This window comes from Chanodichthys erythropterus, chromosome 14 (genome assembly GCF_024489055.1).
Source record: "Chanodichthys erythropterus isolate Z2021 chromosome 14, ASM2448905v1, whole genome shotgun sequence".
Lineage (NCBI taxonomy): Eukaryota > Metazoa > Chordata > Actinopteri > Cypriniformes > Xenocyprididae > Chanodichthys > Chanodichthys erythropterus.
Window position 1 is genome coordinate 39,377,752 of NC_090234.1, and position 20,817 is coordinate 39,398,568.

A 20,817-nucleotide genomic window follows, 5' to 3' on the forward strand; every position below is an offset into this window, starting at 1 on the left:
ACCAGATCCATCCAGTAAGAGTTACAGTCATATTTGATTACGTTCAGTTCTTGCGCTGCAGTAAATAGCTGAGCCATTTCATGTTTCTCTTATTATTTCGTTTTCTGTCTAAATGAGTCGTCACTTCAGCATTGTGTATCAGACATTGCCACCTTGTGGAATAAAAGTGAATTGCACTTATTCAGTCATCTAAGATTCAGTTATTGTTGTGCAGAAAAAATATACGTACACTCATACATTTTACAAAAAATGAATACAAAAATAAGCATTCTTTTATTATTTTATGATTTTTTTTTCTTGTTATATTCTTTATAATGAATTTAGGAATACCAAGAAGGTTGATGTCTAACTTTAAAAAATGAACGAGGAGGAGGGTAGTGAATGAAGTCCCGGGTCACTAAAGACCCGAGGTATGCATTTAAGGGTTAAATATGTTTTTAGTACCTTTATGGATCTTGAGAAAGGAAATGTCATTGCTGGCTATGGAGGCCTCTCAGAACCATCGGATTTCAACAAAAAATTCTTAATTTGTGTTCCGAAGATGAACGGAGGTCTTACGGGTGTAGAACAGAATGAGGGTGAGTAATAAATGACAGAATTTTCATTTTTTGGTGAATTAACCCTTTAAATACATAAAGTATATTTGTATTATTTAAGATATTTAATTATTGCAGGTTTGTGTAGTATTCTAAGTTTGCATTTCACAGTTTTTATTCATTTTGAGGAATACTGAATCTGTTTTTGTGCAAAAGAGATGAGCTCACATTTAGTCTGGAATTGAAATACTCATGTTTACACAACGCTTCTGCACTTACTCACGATTCCCTCAACATGAGGACAGGAGAGCTGTCAGTCAATACATGGGAAAACATTTGAAAAAGTAACTCGGCTATATTGTTGTAAATTTAAAAGTAATGCAGACTTGGAAAAAGTAATCTGATTACGTAACTTGTGTTACTTGTAATGCATTACCAGTGTTGGGGAGCAACTAGTTACATAATTACATAATTTATTAATTACGTAATTTTAATTACAAAATAAATGTAACTGTAATCCGTTACAGTTACTGAGGATAAATGTGTCATTAAATTACAATTACTTATGAAAATGTTAACAATTACAGAGTAAAAAGAGGAGCCAAAGTCTGAATTTTTGGTGGCTGGGCTTAAAAATAAAATGATTATAATCTTAATTCAAGTGATGAAGGATTTTAAAGGTTAACCATGCCTGTTTTAAAATGATTAACAGTTGAAAACATTCTTTAGAAATTTAGAAAAGAAATCAAAAAGTAATCAGTTACATTACTTTAATAATGTAATTGAAATAGTTACACTACTATTACATTTAAAATAGGGTAACTTGTAATCTGTAACCTATTTCATTTCCAAAGTAACCTTCCCAACACCGTGACTCACAACAACCTTCACTCTCTCACCTTACAGTTACCTCACTTTATACTGACAGGCTGAACACATCATCATAACCTTAATGAGACTCTTTTATTAGCATTAACTCTGACCTTTAAAAACCTCCAGGGCTGTGTTGTTTCAGCTTACATGTCTGTTTCTGTGTCAGCGCAAGGTAGGTTGAAAATAAAAATTAAAAGAAAGGGGAATGCTGCTAGGATGGGAAAATCAAAACCATTTTGTATACACAAATTGATCTTTTTTTTTAAAGAAACATTACAGCAATGTTACTTTTAGGTTGAATCCGTTATCCGCGAAGTGTGAATTTACGGAGAGATTTAGATACAAAACAACAACAACCTAATTCAATTTAAGTTTGGTTGATGTAATATGGCACAAAGGACCACAAAGATGCAGACATTAATCAGTATATGCAGTATTTTCTTATCAGCAGATTAGAAAAATGTTTGTTAGTCATTGCATTGAAGATTCTCAAATGTCACAGAGAGATCTTTAAAGTACAAAACAGCTATAATCGGGAGCATATAATCACGCTAAATCTAGCGTCTTCTAATCAAGAGAATCTAGACCACCACAGAAAGCATGTATTCTGAACACGCAGTCATAAATGAAAGAGAAGCGTTACCAGCTCAGCCTCTCCGTCTGAGACTCAGTCAACATAAACCAGACTGCTATTTTACCTTCTAAAAGATGAAAGCAACCATTGCAGAAAAGCAAGGAGATATTTAAATGTCATGTTTGAATAATTTACTAGTTAAAACTATCCAACAGCTGATAAGATGTGAATCAAATAAAGGACAAGTGAGTATTTCTGCATCTTGAGAAATTGCAGTATGAGACATCTCAAATAGATTGATGGAAAAAGCTTCAGATGTGATTTCAGCTGAGTGCTTTCATTTAATTTGCAACTAAAATAATAAGATGACAACAGTAATCCATTTTAAAGTGATTTTTCATTTTCCTCTGTGTAAATGAATTCTACCCCTGCAGGGATATACACATTTATTTCAAAAATGGGAAATTGTGTTTTGCATCACAGACCTACTTGAGCATGTTTTGTCTTTATTGCTGGCGCATACCCGCCAGTAACTAGTTCACACAATTTAATATGTTTCACCCTTACTATGCCTCAAAGGAATCTACCTTTGCCATGTATCTGCCAACTTCCTTAAAGAGCAGAGTGTTAAGAGAGAAATGGACACATACACATGTATACTTGACTTCAGGAGCACAACATTTATGGTTATCAGTACTGTACAAATACATGCTTGCTTAGGAATAATAACAATAATAATAATAATAATAATGGTCAACATCAATTTAATTACACACAGAGCTCCACTTGAAGTCGTCATCTAATAAATTAGAAATAAATTATTACAAATGACTATCAATGAGACAATTCAAAAAGACAATTCTTCAGCACACAGATGTAACCACTGAAAATTAGAAAAAAAAAAATTAATCAAAGCACTAGCAATAATACAGAATCACATATAAGCATATATACATTAAGACAATGTACAAAATTTACAAGAGAGCCATGCTGTCGCTTTAAAAGAGACGGTAAACACAGAGGAATTTAAGCCTTTGAGCCCTTTCACTACATCAGAGTGAGGAAAAGATTAGACTTTGACTCTTCATTGCTCCCACAGCCCTGATAAACATGGAGGAGAAACTGGGTGTGAAATCACCCTGCATCCATATATGAAGGTTAAGCAGACTTAAAAGGTTAGTTCACCCAAACATGAAAATTCTGTCATTAATTACTCACCCTCATGTCGTTTTAAACATGTAAGACCTTCGTTCATCTTTGGAACACAAATTAAGATATTTTTGATGAAATCCGAGAGCTCCTGACCTCTCTATACACAACACTGTCATAACCAATTTCAAGGCCCAGAAAGGTAGTAAAGACATTGTTAAAATAGTCCACGTGACGGCAGTGGTTCAACCTTAAAGGTGCCCTAGATTCAAAAATTGAATTTACCTTGGCATAGTTAAATAACAAGAGTTCAGTACATGGAAATGACATACAGTGAGTCTCAAACACCATTGTTTCCTCCTTCTTATATAAATCTCATTTGTTTAAAAGACCTCCGAAGAACAGGCGAATCTCAACATAACACAGACTGTTACGTAACAGTTGGGATCATTAATATGTACGCCCCCAATATTTGCATATGCCAGCCCATGTTCAAGGCATTAGACAAGGGCAGCCAGTATTAACGTCTGGATGTGCACAGCTGAATCATCAGACTAGGTAAGCAAGCAAGAACAATAGCGAAAAATGGCAAATGGGGCAATAATAACTGACATGATTCATGATATCATGATATTTTTAGTGATATTTGTAAATTGTCTTTCTAAATGTTTTGTTAGCATGTTGCTTATGTACTGTTAAATGTGGTTAAAGTTACCATCGTTTCTTACTGTATTCACGGAGACAAGACTGTCGTTATTTTCATTTTTAAACACTTGCAGTCTGTATAATTCATAAACAACTTCATTCTTTATAAATCTCTCCAACAGTGTAGCATTAGCCGTTAGCCACGGCGCACAGCCTCAAATTTATTCAGAATCAAATGAAAACATCAAAATAAACACTGTACTTAAACGATTAGACATGCTGCATGACGAACACCTTGTAAAGATCCATTTTGAGGGTTATATTAGCAGTTTAAACAGTTTTTTAATGTTGTTTAAGGCAAGCACGAGCTCTTGGGGCATGGAGCATGAGATTTAAAGGGCCACACACCCTGAATTGGCTCATTTCTAATTATGCCCCAAAATAGACAGTTAAAAAAATGAATTAAAAAAAAAATATCTATGGGGTATTTTGAGCTGAAACTTCACAGACACATTCAGGGGACACTTTAGACTTATATTACATTTTTTTTTTTAAAGTTCTAGGGCACCTTTAAAGCGACGAGAATACTTTTTGTATGCAAAAACTAAAAAATATTGACTTTATTCAACAATTTCATCTCTCCCCTGTCTCCTACACTGTTTAGGTTGTATAGTAGAGTTGTCAAAAGTACTAGTACCAAGTTGGTACTGAAATTTTAAAAATGTGATGCTTTGATCGCTGTTGAGTGGATTCGTAAACACCTCTGATTGGTCATCGTGTTGACGCGCTCATCGGACATGTCTGTGATTGGCTTCAATGATCAATGCTTCAAAAACATGTTGTAAATAGTCAACAATGACGCTCTTCACCGAGCGCTTACAAAGATACACATTTGAACGTTTGAAAGCAGGCTTCTATCGTGGACCAGTCTGCCGATAGACACCTGCTTTTAAATGCTGCCGCTCCCAAATTCAAACACTTCCGTGTGCTTTCAAACGCTTCCGTGCGTTGATCATTGTAGCCAATCACAGACATATCCGATGAGCGCATCAACACAATGACCAATCAGAGGTGTTTACAAATCCTCTCAACAGTGCTCAAAGCATCACATTTTTAAAATTTCAGTACCAATTGGTACCGAAGTCAGTACTTTTGACAACTCCATTGCATAGACAGCGCAGGCTTTCTTGTACTACGTCAGAACTCCAACTCATTATTGGCCGGCTCCTGCGTCAGCATCACATGAACAGTGTCGAACCCGAAAGCGCTGCTGCACCGTGTCTACAACGTAAACAGCGTAGGAGACTACGTAATTGTTAAATAAAGTCATTATTTTTGTTTTGTTTTTGTGCACAAAAAGTATTTTCTTTGCTTAAAGTTGAACCACTGTAGTCACATGGACTATTTTAACGATGTCTTTAATACTATTCTGGACCTTGAATGTAGTAATTAAATTGACTTCTATGGAAGGGTCAAAGAGCTCTCAGATTTCATCAAAAAGATCACTTCTGTATTCCAAAGATGAATGAAGGTCTTACGGGTGTGGAACGAAACGAGGCTGAATAATTAATGACAGAAATTTCAATTTTGGTTGAACTAACTCTTTAATCCTGCTGCAGACTCACAGTATGACAAATGTGTTCACACACATACACCACCCTCTGCATATACACACCAAATACAGACACAATCTGTCTATATCTCTCCTTTTCAAGCTTTATACACACTCAGAAATACACAATCTTTTTTCTGAGAAGTCCACCATTGTAAATCTCTTCCACTCTTCTAGGGCATCTTTCTTTAATCCCTTTCAAAACTCTCTCATAAAAGACAAGGACACTTTTAAATCATCCACACAAAACCCCTTAGTATTCACAGTTACATCGTTAGGGCTTCTCTCGAATCCACCGCCCCTGAGATTTAACTGGAAGCAAATCAAACAGTCTCTAGATACTTTAGCCTTAAATGGATATAACAACTACAAACATGTATATCAGGAGTAATGATGGCACTTTCCCCACATGCATTGGCTAACAACAATAAATGCACAGAACATTTCAGTATATGCTTGTGCAATCGGCTCAGACTGAACGGAGATTGTGTTCACCATACACAGTTTGACAGAATTCGTGTAGGCCCTGACACAGAGCAGATAAAGCCATTTGAAACGGTTATAAAACGATACACACTTCCCTGCCCGTACTGTAAACATAATGTTATCTGAAACATCTTTAAAAAGTCAGAAACAAACAGGAGGACTGAAGTTTAAATCTGTAAACTGGATATTCATATAGTCTGTCTGGTAGAACCCGTGCATGTTTTATGACAGTTTAGTCTCTTAAAAGCCAAGGCTGTATTTGGTCCCGTAATGGATCTCTTTTGAAACGGCTGCAGTGGTAATGAGACCATTCTTCTCGGACGGAGTGAAACAGCAGCCTAATTATGGGAAGAAGAGCCTCGGAGGAGCAGACACACATACCACAACCATCTTCAGCAATATAAAATGGAGTTAATTGCAAGAGAACGGAGCCTTACTGTGGTTACACATTGTTTAGTAGGTAAACGATCCATTTGCTGCAACTTTTCTGGCATTTTATTTTAAAAAAAAACAACAAAAAAAACATGGGAATACGGCAAATTGATTCGGGAATGAAAATCCCGTCAGCCATTGTAACCACATGCTCTTGATTTGATACGGCTGCAAAAGTTCTTGGAATGGTTCGGTCAGTGCAATTTCAGATCCAGTAGAAGATCAACCTCTCACTGCGGGGCCTGTATGGGCTGTTAGGGGCACTTGGGAGCCATAGTCATAGTCCAAATCTACAACATGTGAGCCGCCGATCAACCTGCCATGAGAGTAGCCCCTCCTGTCCGTACGTCTGTCACGGAAGTTCTGGATATAACTCTAAAAAAAGAGAGTGAACGTGTAAACGATCTCTGACGAATTGAAAAGATAAGCATAGAGATTCATATGTCAGGTTCTGATTTCTAGATAATGTGAACTGGCAGATGGATTGGCGGCAAGACAGGCAAATACCTACCGGAGAAAGTACATCTCCATCGAAGCGGCGAATGGTGTTGGGTTTCCGGCGGTGGGTGGGCTCTGGATGCTGGAGTTTGGGTGGAGGGTTGGGGGGATGAGGGTTGGTCTGAGGGGGATGGTGGTACTTCTGTTGCTGTGGCGGCTGTTTCTGTGGCTTTTTCTTCTTTTTCTTTGTGCATTCCCTTCTCTCTTCCTTCTGACGAATTCGCATTAACTGCACTCGTCTCTGCTGGTGACTGATAAAGACTTTAGGAAGAAGAAAAAGGAAGGATTTTAAGAAAATGTTCTTATACGGCTTTAGCACATCAGGTCACAACTTGCAAAACAGAGGCGTTATTCTAAGCCATAAAGACACTATACTGTGTGTACTGGCTCGGTTTCTCAAACAGTGGTCCAAAGCCAAGCTGCTAAACAAACCGTTGAGTGTTTTGACACATTCTGCTCTGCACAAGGCTAAATCGACATTCTGTTCTCTGTCATTATTAAAAACAGACGGATTATTTCTGCCCATTCAGTCACTCTGTTGTGCCTCAACAGCTTCGTGGCCCATCTGTCAGGGAATTCATGTAATGATCTTTCTTTCTCGCTCTCCCCCTCAGAAAACACTCCTCCCACTCTCGTCTCTATTCTTCTGCCCCTTCCTCATCATAGCCCCCTCCCCCAATCCAACAAACAAGGACCCAGCTTGTATCCATGGCAACCACCCCCAGCGCAGTTCACGCTTTCCCAGTGCGCGGTTTAATTCTGAATCTAAGCATAACGTTTTGTTTAGCCTTGCGCTGACGAGAAGAAGTAAATATGTACGTTTAATAGAGAAATATTCAAGGTCCTGGTGACATCTGGCGATATCTTACTTCACTTTCAACTACACAATTCTGTGTGGTCTTATCAGTCATAGAGAGTGTGACTTCTACCCATGGAAATTTCATGCATACTCTCTTGCTGTGCTGAAGATGTTGGTGGTTGCTTTCTACAAGACAGTGATGAAGCAGTTTAAAAGTCCCCATTCAAGGATTTTAGGTCAGGGCTTCCCATTGAGTCACGCTGAGACTCTATTGGAGCTTGTATGGAGGGCGCAGCTGAGCCAGTCTGATCTCCACAGGATCACTACCACTGCAGGTAATTAACTAGGACATCCATAAATAGATAACCACCAAAAACCTCATCACCCCTAAACTCCCAGGATACCCAAGGGGGGAATTTCAGAAAGACACCTTGTTTTAATGAAGTCCACCGAGGGACGTCCTCTTAAAGGGATAGTTCACTCAAAACCCTAAATTTGGTCATATGCCACGTTTCCACCGAAATGACCCGGAACAATTGTACGAGGAACTTTTCTCCCAGGAACTTTTTGTCCCCCCCAGACCTGTTGCCTTCTGCGTTTCCACGCGGTCTAAAGTACCATGAAGATTAGGCTATTTTTTCCGGTGACGTAGTTCTGCGCGCGACTGTTTCTTCCTGTCAGTGACTGAATTTACTGCTGCGTGGAGTCGCCCAATCAAATGCGGCGTGAATCCGACCAATCAGCATGTTCAGCACCTAGTCCCACCCCTGAAAGTTCCTGAAAAAGTACCACCTCGCCATCAGGGACTTTTCTGAGGGGGAAATTTTACCCGGAACTTTATTTAGTACCAGCCCAAAGTCCCTAGTTCCTGGGTAAAGTTCCTGCGGTGGAAACGGGGCTATACTCTCCAAACTTCCAAACTCATATGGGTTTCTTTCAGCTGCAGAGGATAAAAGAACACATTTTGAATGTTTCGGATTCTTCTGTTCATATTATGAAAATCAATCTCCAAACCCTCAAAGATCCAAAAAGCAAAGGTTAAGGTAGCATGAAGTTAATCCATTACTCTACTGGTATATTCCAAGTTTTCCAACAGAAAGATAAAAATTTACACCTGTATTCACTCTTTTTGGAGCTTGAAAGTTGTGGACCCCACTGACTTTCATAATATGTACAAAAACTTTTTTTAATTGTTCCACAAAAGAAAAAAAACATACAAATTTGAAACAACATGAGACTAAGTAAACAATGACAGAGTGAACTCTTTCTTTATATGAACTAATGGTAATGTTACTGTCCAATCTTGCTCCTGAAGTGACACTATCCTGCAGAGTTTAGCTTCAATCCTAATCAATCACGGCTGAACCAGCTAATCAAGGTCTTCAGGATTACTAGGCTGTATCCAGAATCGGCCTCAATGCCCTCATTCACAAATCCCTACATTCACTCCTTCAAGTGGACTAGTGGAGTGGTAAAAACAAGTTAGCGAATTTGGAGACTGAGTGCATGCTGTGGACACAATCACAAGTTCACTCGGCGTGACCCTGCACAATGCATGAGTATTCTCTAGTCTAGAGCAGGGGTACTAAACTCTGGCCCTCGAGGTCCACTCTCCTGAAAAGTAAAAGCCCCGTTCAGACTGTTAGTCCAAATCCAATTTTTGTGCATATCCGATTGAAATCAAATTGGATTTAAGTGTGAATTCACATGAAATGCAATTCCATTTCAAGCTACATTCATATGTGGTTTGAAATCCTATTCAAATCGCATTTCTGGAAATCCGTTTCAGTCCGAGTGCTCTGATTGGATTTCGCATGGTTTATGTGACTTTCTCACGCCACGTAAAACAAACTTCAGACGTTGTAATAGGAAACATGCTGAAATTTGCTGCAGAAACAAGGTTGTGCAAAGTGCCAGTCAACAAGCAGAAAATGACAATATAATGGAGATAACGGAATAAAGCTGCTTATACCAGCCTCCTGAGTTTCTGCTGCTGCCTCTTAAGACGCAGTAGTCCAGCATGGTGGCTACACATTGTCATGTTGTAAATAAGAAAACATGTTGATGTTTCTGGCGTATACCTAACAACGCAACATCATTGCCATAGAAACCAATGCAGATATTCTGGAAAACAAAGAGCGCCATGGGACACATAAATCGGATCGGAGCATTTGCGATACACAGTGTAGACAGTCAATCATTTAGATTAGATTCCAATTGGATACACAAATAATTGCATTTGGACTGACAATGTGAACGGAGACTTAGCCTTGATTAAACTCAACTTCCTGAAACTTTATAGTAAGCCTGAAGACCTTGATTAGCCTGTTTAGATGTGTTTGATTAAGGTTGGATCTAAACTCTGCAGAAAAGTAGACCATGAGGGCCAGAGTTGAGAACCCCTGCTCTAGAGAGTACATCGGCTGTACACTTGTTAAAGTGGTGCATTATGGGATTTAATTAGTGCACTCGATAATGTCCACTATGGATTTGGAAATACTGTGAACACTGTGTATTGCAACTGTTCAGATCTGATTTGTGTGTCCCATGCAGCTCTCTCATTTTCCTGAATATCTGCATTGGTTCCTATTGCAATGACATTACAAATGGCTGTCCTCTCAAAGAGTGCACTATATAAGGGTGTAGGGGGGCAGTTCGGACACATTTGTAAATGCTTCCAGGCAAGTGTGTTTGGGGAGGTTGGAGCTAATCTCTGCAGGATATTAGCCCTTCACTAGCAGGACTGGATACTCCTGTGTTACACTAAAGCCCTAGGTATACTTGATTTTCTGCTTTTCGTACCGTATAGTGCACACAAGTCACACAAGTCATTCAAAATATACTCCATCGACTATGAGCGTAAATGGACATTTTCGAAGTACATCCACTATTGTTTTTGAGCACTCATGACGTAATTAACATCACACTGACTGTCCATGAGCTGGAGCGGAAAGTGGATAAGGCAAGTATACTTTTTGCTTAAGCCACAGTTTTGTCCCTTTCACTATAATTGCCACATGCTTGCCAGACTTACCTTCTGTGTGTGAATATCCTTCAGCCGTGACCTTCCACTGAATAAGAACACCCAGCAGCGCCAGCACGGGCCAAACTCCCATCACCACCCATGTGAACCAACACACGGGGCGAGGTGGATCCACTTTCACCCTCTCATAGATATACCGTGTCAGAGCGAAGAGCTCGACAAAATAATCCACAGTCACAGTCACCACAGCTGATCCGAAGACGGCGGTGGAGAGGGTGGTGAAACAGCGCTGCCACTGCAATGTGAGCACAGCAAACAGCATGCCCGAACCCAGCAGCACACCCAGGGGAAGCCACACTGTCCTCGGGTGGTAAAACTCCTCCAGAACCACCAGAGAGGCAAGGGCGACCAGTAAACCCAGGAGAAGTCCAACCATGAAAAGTCCCACGCTGCGGACCAGCATAGTGACCAAACCGCACAAAGTGCCGATTCCCAGGCCGATGCCCACACTGGCCTCCACACTTAGCTGAGTATCCATGACCCTCTCCTTATAGCAGAGCATGAAGATGATAATGGAACCAAACATTAGACCCGTGAGGAACATTACGGCCTTGAAGCAGCGGTACCCTACAAGAGAAGAGGGCAGGATAGGGGAGGAGGAGGTGGGAAAGGAAGAGATCATTTTGGAAGAGAAAATTATATTATCAGACAATGAATAAGAGTAATAGTATATATTAGGGCTTGGAAATAAAACAATCTCAAAACAGCATTACAATAAAATATATGTTGATAACAACGATAAGCTCTGGACATTTTTACTCAATATGGATAGTTCAAATAGCCCATCACACAGCAGAAATCAATGTGACAGTCAGTCGGTTTTTGGCTTCCATGTCAACGTACGCCATAAAGTCTATGCTACAGGTTAAGAAAGTTCTGGAAATCTATTTTTTACCATTTTTTTGAGAAAAGCTTTCATCAAATTCACATTGAAACTCAAAAAGTCTTCACAACAAAATTATAATATCATAGACTATATAAAACATTGGATATAGCGTCCATGACGTCACCTGTAGGTTTCTGAAGAGCATTTTTGAAGCCCAAAGTGGGCGGAGCCAGCCATTGTCGTCTTGGCAGCGCGTCACTCAAAGAGACGGGACATGAGTGGAGCTGAGACAGCAGACAAACAGCTAGTAGTAAGAGCAGTGGCAATCCACCTGTCACTCAAGTGGCCACGCCCTTAATTTAGCAGAACTTTAAGGCTTAATATAATTCAAACGAATGAGTTATAAAAAAAACAAATTCACCCCCCTCACAGTTGTCATGAAGGGCAAAATTAGCTATATAGACCAAAACCACTTTTTTTTTTTTACCAGGCTGTAAACATCTTTTTCTCTATGTCTCTAGCGGCCAGTGGATGAATTTTAAGTCACTTCCATGTTGGATTTAAGAGAAAGACCGGAAGGTTGCCACTTGTATAATACATAACAATTGTATAATATATTATTACTATTGCATATTAAAATGTACTTGTAATTTACTGTTAATGTAAAATATTTTTAAAGAAATAAAGACATTTTTTTCATCCATGTTTTCATTCATGCTGTGCAGTATTTTATTTTACTGCAGCACCTTATAGCACCTTACATGTAAAAAAAAAAAAAAAAATAATGTAATGTTTTGTTGTAAATTGTTATATTTTAATTTGAACACATTTTAAAAGATTGATTAAATTGTTCAAGTTTTATGAATTAAGTTAATTAGACATTGTTGATGCTAAGTTTGTATTATATCATAAAACAACTTATTCAGTTGAGTTTGTAAACAATAAAGTTATGTTAACATTCATTCTTAAGGTCTAACAAACATGTGGAATGCATTTCCTTGCCCATTAATGGCATGAAATAAATGCTGTGATGGGCTAAATATCATTATCGAATGATAAGGGGAAAAATATATATATATATATTGAGATAAAATTTAATTTATCTTGGCATAGATGAATAAGAAGAGTTCAGTACATGGAAAAGACATACAGTGAGTCTCAAACTCCATTGTTTCCTCCTTCTTATATAAATCTCATTTGTTTAAAAGACCTCAGAAAAACAGGCGAATCTCAACATAACACTGAGTGTTACATAACAGTCGGGATCATTAATATGTACGACCCCAATATTTGCATATGCCAGCCCATGTTCAAGCATTAGACAAGGGCAAAACGTCTGGATGTGCACGGCTGAATCGTCAGACTAGGTAAGCAAGAAAGAACAACAGCGAAAAATGGCAGATGGAGTGATAATAACTGACATGATCCATGATATCATGATATTTTTAGTGATGTTTGTAAATTGTCTTTCTAAATGTTTCGTTAGCATGTTGCTAATGTACTGTTAAATGTGGTTAAAGTTACCATAGTTTCTTACTGTATTCACGGAGACAAGAGCTGTCACTATTTTCATTTTTAAACACTTGCAGTCTGCATAATTCATAAACACAACTTCATTATTTATAAATTTCTCCAACAGTGTGTAATGTTAGCTTTAGCCTGTTACTATCAAACTCATTCAGAATGAAATGTAAACATCCAAATAAATACCATACTCACAGGAATCGATGCATGTATGCAGAATGAATGACAAACACTTTGTAAAGATCCATTTTGAGGGTTATATTAGCTGTGTGAACTTTGTTTATGTTAAGGCAGTCAAGAGCTCGGGGGCGGGGAGCGCGAGATTTAAAGGGGCCACGCACTGAATCGGTGCATATATAATTATGGCTCAAAAAATGAAGTAAAAAAAAAAAATAAAAAAAAAAAATCTATGGGGTATTTTGAGCTGAAACTTCACAGACACATTCAGGGGACACCTTAGACTTATATTACATCTTATTAAAACTGGTTCTAGGGCACCTTTAACAAGATAAGAAACAATACCGGCCTATTTTTAGAGATACAGAACCGCCACCGAATAAAAAATAAAAAAGTAATTGTGACCTTTTTACCTCACAATTTTTTCTCAGAATTGCACAATATAAACTTGCAAAAGCGAGTTATAAAGTCTGAATTGAGTGATATAAAGTCACAACTGTGTGTTATAAAGTCATATTTTATATCCCGCAATTCTGACTTTATAACTAGCAATTTAGAGTTTATATTGCGCAATTCTGGAAAAAAAAAAAAAAAGCAAGAATTGTGAGATAAAAAGTTGCAATTATCCTTTAAAATGTTTCATTTCATGGCAGAAACAAGCTTCCACATGAAACAGCTTTTCCAGAGATAAACATTTTGTTTGGAAACATATAAGTGGGATCATCAGAATTGCCCTGAGTGAAGGTGCTTGATGCTCTGTGCCATTGATGTCCATTTTGTTGCTACAGTACTGTACAAAAGTAGCTTTTAAATCGATCAATGTGTGTTTTTCACTGAGAGATTATCTGCTTTCAAATTATCCAATTTAGAACAGTTGATAATGGCCCAAATTGGCATCGGAAGTGCAGGAAGAATAAACAACACGTTTTAACATTTTAACAGTCACACTGGGGCCAGAATGCCACAGAGAGAAGAGACTCTATATGCTGCTGTTCGTCACAGCTGAGATGGCCTCGATCCTCTCTCTCTCTCTCTCCTAGCAAGTAATGGGCAGAGAAAGCAAATTTCACAGTCAAGTGGTAGTGATAAAGCTTATCTAATAGAGAGGGACATAGATTTGTCACCCTTGTCTGGTTGTCACATTCAGATGGTTATTATGTGAATTAAATTTAGCTATAACAACCACAGCTGAAACGATGTTTGTGATAACGAGACAAAAAACATATCCATGCAATCAGGTCATGGCTGTGCTCATTCTGAGTAATACTTCTTATGTAAATCTGCATTTCTCCAAACCAGTCTGTTCTGCTGTCTGCAATCTAAATAAAATCATTTCATTCATCCTTTGCAACCTACCAAAGAAGCAGTAGATGATGCCAAAGAGGCAACACATGGAGCAGACGACAGATGGGACCACCTCATAGCGCCGTTCAATGTCCTCATCACAGCTGAACAGACGCTCTGGACTGCCATCCTGAGAGGGTGGGGAGAGCTTAAAGGCCAGAATCCGGGCAGTGGACGTCATGCTGTCAGTGTGTGTTAAAGAGTGTAACGTATCTTTACGGGAGCCGAGGTAACAGGGAAAGTGGGGTCATGTGGAAGGTAAAGGGTGCAGAGAAGGTTCCCATCCACAACAATTCACCTGTTCAAAGAGATAAGAAGAATATGTGCAGATATTAAATCATGAGCGTCAGAGACAGTTTGACTCTACCTGTCAAAATGAACATGGTATAGCCAGATCAAATTTAAAAATTCTCTTTGTGACAACATCAGACAATCTCATGCCAGACAGCTGTCCGAATGTATTCAACTCTTGCATCAAGTCATATTTTCACTTCATATAGACTCTTTTTTTTATTCTTCAAAATATATAGTGGCATTGCCTGACATTTTAAAAACTGAAAGAGTACACATAAACAAAGAAAAAAAAAAGTATTATAATTCTAATCTAAAACTAAACCGTTCTTTATATTATCTCAGTGGATGTATGCGCTGCTTTGGTTGACAGCAGTGCTTTAATTGATTTTAACTGCATCACACTGAGCATATTTGCCTTGAGTCAACATTTGCTACTGTGTACTTCAAAGACGTATGGTGATTATTTGTTAATGCACAAGCCCAAAGGACAGAAAACATCAATGTTTGACAAAACATTAATTTAAGATTTTCCACAGAATGCGTCCTTCATTTTACATCAAACATCCAAACACAAAAGACTACATCTCTTTGTCTATGAGAGATTTTGCTTGCTTTAGAAAAATGTACTACAATAAAAGTCTCATTCACACCATCAATGGTCCATTTCTACAATATGGCTGAAGGGGGAAACTGCCTCATTTAATTTATGTGTTGGTTTCCTCTACAATTCAGACATAATATACTATATCAATTTTATTTAAAAATATATTTTTTTCATTAGATTCCAGTAGGGTTTAGTGCGTTTTGGGATGGTAATATAATTTCTAGAGTCTGAATCTCAAAGGTGTATTTATATGTTGGTTCCCTCTGTATTTGATTCAGACATCAGGCAAATATATTGCAATCCCAAAATGCACCAAACCCTACTGGAATGCAATTAATACAACTTTGAATGAAGTGAATATTGGTACAGGAACTTTAAAATATCATCTCCACTACTTTCAGAGACGCGTCAATCTTTCTCTAGTCGTGCTTTGATGGTGGTTTGAAATGACATTAAACTTAAAAATCTGTTGAAAGCATAGAAAACAAAAATTATTTAGCTGCTACATATATTCAACTTTAACTTAGACTCTGGGGTATTCATTAGTCTAATTCAAACTAAAATCTCTTGCCCTTTGGCATTTACTGTGGATCTGATAGAAACAAATACACTTCATTAATGAACAGAGACATTTTATTTTCATCCGTGACTAAAAAGCTCAACTGAAATGTCAGGCAGCGCTTTTAATAATACATTAATGTAAACATAAAAGGGCAATTTCCAGCGACACCAGTCCTTTTTATTTACAAGGTGACGCATATTTCAGAACAACAGCTCTTCAGCTCTGTGGCAGAATGCTAGAAGTATCCTCATATTGGCAATGAGGCTAGAGATTATTATTGCAAGTTGGTTACTACTCGCAAGAGAACTATAGAAAACAAAGCCTTTATGTAACTGGGAAAACAATACATCACTTCCTGTCTGTTGTCATAACAACAGTGTAATTCTGGGATGCTACAAGATATACACCATTTGGCTAAGATGAGGAGAGTGACCTGCCACCATGGCAACAGCCTGAGAACCAATCAATGTTTTAGCCTGCCTTACAGTTTTTCCAGCGCTGGTGATTTCTCTCCCGCTTAAGAAAACCCCTTCCCTTCTACACCCAAGATGTGCAAATAACAACCTGGCCCACTATCAAGACAGGAAGGAAAAGAGAAAAATCAAGGAAAAGAGATCAGGACCAAAAACAATACCAGCTTAATACATTTACAATTCAGGGGGGTTTTTTTATGTAAAATGATGTCTGTCAATATTATTGGCTTATGTTCAGATATTTTTACTGAACACATTTTCAGTATTAATGCTTCACAAATTAATAGTAATGTTAAAAAAAAATACTTAAAAGTAAACATTACCCAGAATTTAAATAAGATACATATTAGCATTGAAGTAGTATTTTTTCAAGCATTACTTAAAGGGTTAGTTCACCCAAAAAGGACAATTCTGTCATTAATTACTCACCCTCATGTCGTTCTATGCCGAAAGACCTTCGTTCATCTTCAGAACACAAGATCTTTTTGATAAAATCCAATGGCTCAGTGAGGCCTCCATTGCCAGCAAGATAATTAACACTTTCAAATGCCCAGAAAGCTACTAAAGACATATTTAAAATAGTTCATGTGACTACAAGGGGTCAACCTTAATGTTATGAAGTGACGAGAATACTTTTTGTGCACCAAAAAAAACTAAATAACGACTTTAGTAAACAATATCTAGTGATGGGCGATTTCAAAACACTGCTTCATGAAGCTTTACGAATCTTTTGTTTTTTCCAATCAGTGGTTCAGAGCGTGTATCAAACTGCCAAAGTCACATGAAATTTGAAACATTTCATTGAAATTTTGAAACATTTCGAAATACTTGTGAAGCAATGAAGCCTCATTTACTGAAATCACATGGCTTTGGCAGTTTGATACGTGCTCTGATCCACTGATTCGAAAAAACAAAAGATTTGTAAAGCTTCATGAAGCAGTGTTTTGAAATCGGCCATCACTAGATATTGTTGAATAAAGTTGTTATTTTGGGTTTTTTGGCACACAAAAAGTATTCTCGTCACTTTATAACATTAAGGTTGAACCACTGTAGTCATATGAACTGTTTTAAATGTCTCTTTTAAATTTAACCGTTTTAAATTTAGTAGCTTTCTGGGCATTGAAAGTGTAAATTATCTTGCTGGCAATGGAGGCCTCATCGGATTTCATCAAAAATATCTTAATTTGTGTTCCACGGATGAACGAATGTCTTACGGGTGTAGAACGACATGAGGGTGAGTAATTAATGACATTATTTTCATTTTTGGGTGAACTAACCCTTTAAGAAGATTTTACAAAGTGTGAGCATAATTTACTTGAAACAGAGCAAATAAACTTAACTTGGGAATTTTCTATTTAAATCCACAAAGAACTGTGTGTTGCCCTTACTTAAAAACATGCCGTTTAATTTAAGAATTTCTGAGTGAAGATTGTTTCGTAGCTTTTTTCTAGTAAATCCTACTCTTTTTTTTCAGTGTAGTTGATTATAGTTGTATATATTTGAATGTAGTTGAAGTGTAGTTTGCATGAGATTAGCTACCAGCTGGTTTTTGAAACATACAGACTGGTCAACTAGCCACTGACCAGCTTTGACCAACTAAATGACAACCTAGACCATTTAATAACCAGCTTGGATCACCTAGAAACCAGCTACCATGTTTCAAAGCAACCAGCTTAAACTGGATTTTCCAGCAGAGAAAAAACAAGAGGGGAAAAAAGATATAGATGACGAGAGAGAGAGAGAGAGAGAGAGAGAGAGAGAGAGAGAGAGAGATCATTTTATTAAGCCATGTTTGCCTTTATCCATGCATGGGTAAACTTGTAGCACAGTTTTTTTTTTTTTTTGTGATCAAATTTTTATTGAGTATTACAGGTTACATATATAATAAGACATAAATGAAAAAAAGTGCAAAACACTGAACTCTTTTGATTTTCAGTACTAGCCCAACCCATTCCACCCACCCACCCACTTGCCACCAATAGCTCCATATTAGCAATTTCCAGGAAAGAATACATCCAGTGTGACCAAGCTAAAGAGTGTGGAGGTTTCCAATGCATTTTCTTAGCTGTAGTTAATCCAGAGAATAGCAATTTTTTCTGAGACAAGAAAAAGCTGAAGGATGAATCATCATTTTAAAGCAAAAGCTTAGGACAGCATGGTATATCAGTTTCCAGAATGTCTTTCAAAGTAGTAGATATTCGTTTCCCAAAATCAATCCCAGAACATATGCTTAAATGTGCCTACCACACCTCCCGGGTAGAAATTACAATTGGAAGATGAGGAAAGCTTCATTAAATAATGTTTTCTAGGGGTAAGATACATCCTATGAATCAATTTGTAGTGAATTAGTTGATGGTTAGGGTTTTTTGAAACAAGTTTAAGTTTGGCCCATATTGAGTCCCAACAGATTTCGTCATTATTATCCTCTATTTCTGTACCATGTAGATCTCTATACCAGATGTTTAACATTGGTAAATGCTTATAAGAAGCTTCCAAGAATAAGTAGTAGAAAGAAGATACTTTACCCCTCGTACTTTTATTTGTCAAAATTTTGTGCATAGTAAGACAGGAGTTATTATTCCCCCATGGAACCCCGTATGCTCTCATGGCTGATCTTAAGCGAAGATAAAAGAAAAGGGAGGTTCCTGGTAAATTATACATTTAACAAAAATCATTAAATGTTCGAAGACCATTTTCCCCCCCAAATGTCGGCTAAAACATGAATGCCTCTATCGCTACATTCTGAAAAAACAAAAGGTTTATTGTCTGTAAGGAGACTATGATTATTAAATAACAGAGTATGAGAGTGCCATTTAAGGTCATTGTGACAGAAATTTGAAGCAGCACGCCAGATAAAAAGATGTTATTATTGGGCCAAAACGCAGTTTCACATTTTTCAACGGAACATTACAATAAATTAAATCTTTTAATCTGTACGGTAAAACCAAATTAAATTCAACCGGTTGCCAAGATACAAGAGGGTCAGGGTTCAACCATATTGTAAGAGGTTGCAAAATAAATGCCCAATGATAAAACTTAAAGTTTGGCAATGCCAGACCACCCGCATCTTTGCAACGTTGCAGAGTTGCATATTTTATACGGGGAGGTTTTCCATCCATAGAGGTTAATGTTTGAAGCTTAGACCAGTAATCAGTAGGTGGTGCAAGTGGTATCATAGAAGAGAAAAAAAATAATACAAAGTAGAACATCCATTTTAATTATAGATATACGAGCTTCAGTGCTTCCCACAGGTTTGAAATATACTTGCGGTGGTAGCCGGGCGAAAAATCCTCCAATTACCCACAGCACAAAAATGGTCTACTACATGTGACAAACAAATAATGTGTGATTTTTAACAGTATTTTTATTTATTGAAATTAATTTTAATTATATAGCATATTACATTTAATTACATACTAATATTATGCATTATTATTGTAAATTATGCAAAATTACAGCATTTAAATGGTTCACCTTTTCCTATGTTCTCCTTGCTGCCATATAGTGTCTCAGTGAATGGGACACAGATTTTACTAGTAAAATTTATAAAATTAATAATATGTGTGTCAAATAATGTTCTTAGTCTTTTCTTCCTGTGGGGGAGACTACAATAATTTACTATGAATTAAATGGAAATCAAATTAAATACGATTTATTGTGTAACCAAAATACCAATAATGCCCAAAAGAAAAAGAAAAAACTTAGCGTGTGACTTTTAATTATAAACAAGCCACACAGGAAATACACCGGGACTCTTATTTTGAAATGTCTGTACTTTTGCAGGCTGATCCTTCAGATTCTTACAATTGTCTAAAATATTTTATATAAAGGCCATAAAGTAGACATTGTAATAATTCATCAACTTGAGTTCATTAGCAATCGCTTGGCATAAATCTGCGCTTTTCATTAATTGAGAATCACTTTGAATCAGTCTGAAGCACTGTTGCGCGAGCTTGTAGAACGCGCAACAGCGCCGCCTTGTGACTTTGCAAAATGCAGCACCTGTGGGAATGTCAGTGGGAGTAAACAGTTCTGACAAACACATAACGAGTTTCCTTATCTTGCGTGGATATAAATGTATAAGAGGATAAAAATAATAAAAGCAAAAATGTGTCTCCAAATATACTTGGGCGGCCGTTATTATACGTGGGCAGCCCGCCCAAGTGAAGTCTATGTGTGGGAAGCACTGAGCTTGAAGAGATAATGGTAGCGCTGACCAACGAGTCAAGTCCGTAGCTATACGATTATCTATACCTTGAAAATTTTTTTAAAGCTATTGTATGTAAAAAAGAAAAAAATCTCAATGCCCAGATACCTAAAGCTAGATACTATTGGTATACAAGTTGGCAGAATAACCGGAGATGAT

At 37.5% G+C, this 20,817-nt stretch overlaps 1 protein-coding gene across 3 annotated transcripts in view; it reads right to left on the bottom strand.

Annotated features, from left to right (window-relative positions):
* Positions 1-5,327: 5,327 nt before the first annotated feature.
* tmem198aa (transmembrane protein 198aa) overlaps positions 5,328-20,817 on the bottom strand; it is a 34,798-nt gene continuing 19,308 nt past the window's right edge. For all 3 annotated transcript variants that reach the window (XM_067410097.1, XM_067410095.1, XM_067410096.1), the window contains exons 2-5: positions 14,531-14,816; positions 10,639-11,214; positions 6,819-7,066; positions 5,328-6,682 (exon numbers count right to left, since the gene is read on the bottom strand). In XM_067410097.1, coding sequence (XP_067266198.1) covers positions 6,530-6,682; positions 6,819-7,066; positions 10,639-11,214; positions 14,531-14,699 — 1,146 coding nt within the window. In that variant the 5' untranslated portion in view covers positions 14,700-14,816 and the 3' untranslated portion in view covers positions 5,328-6,529. The remainder of the gene's footprint in view (positions 6,683-6,818; positions 7,067-10,638; positions 11,215-14,530; positions 14,817-20,817) is intronic.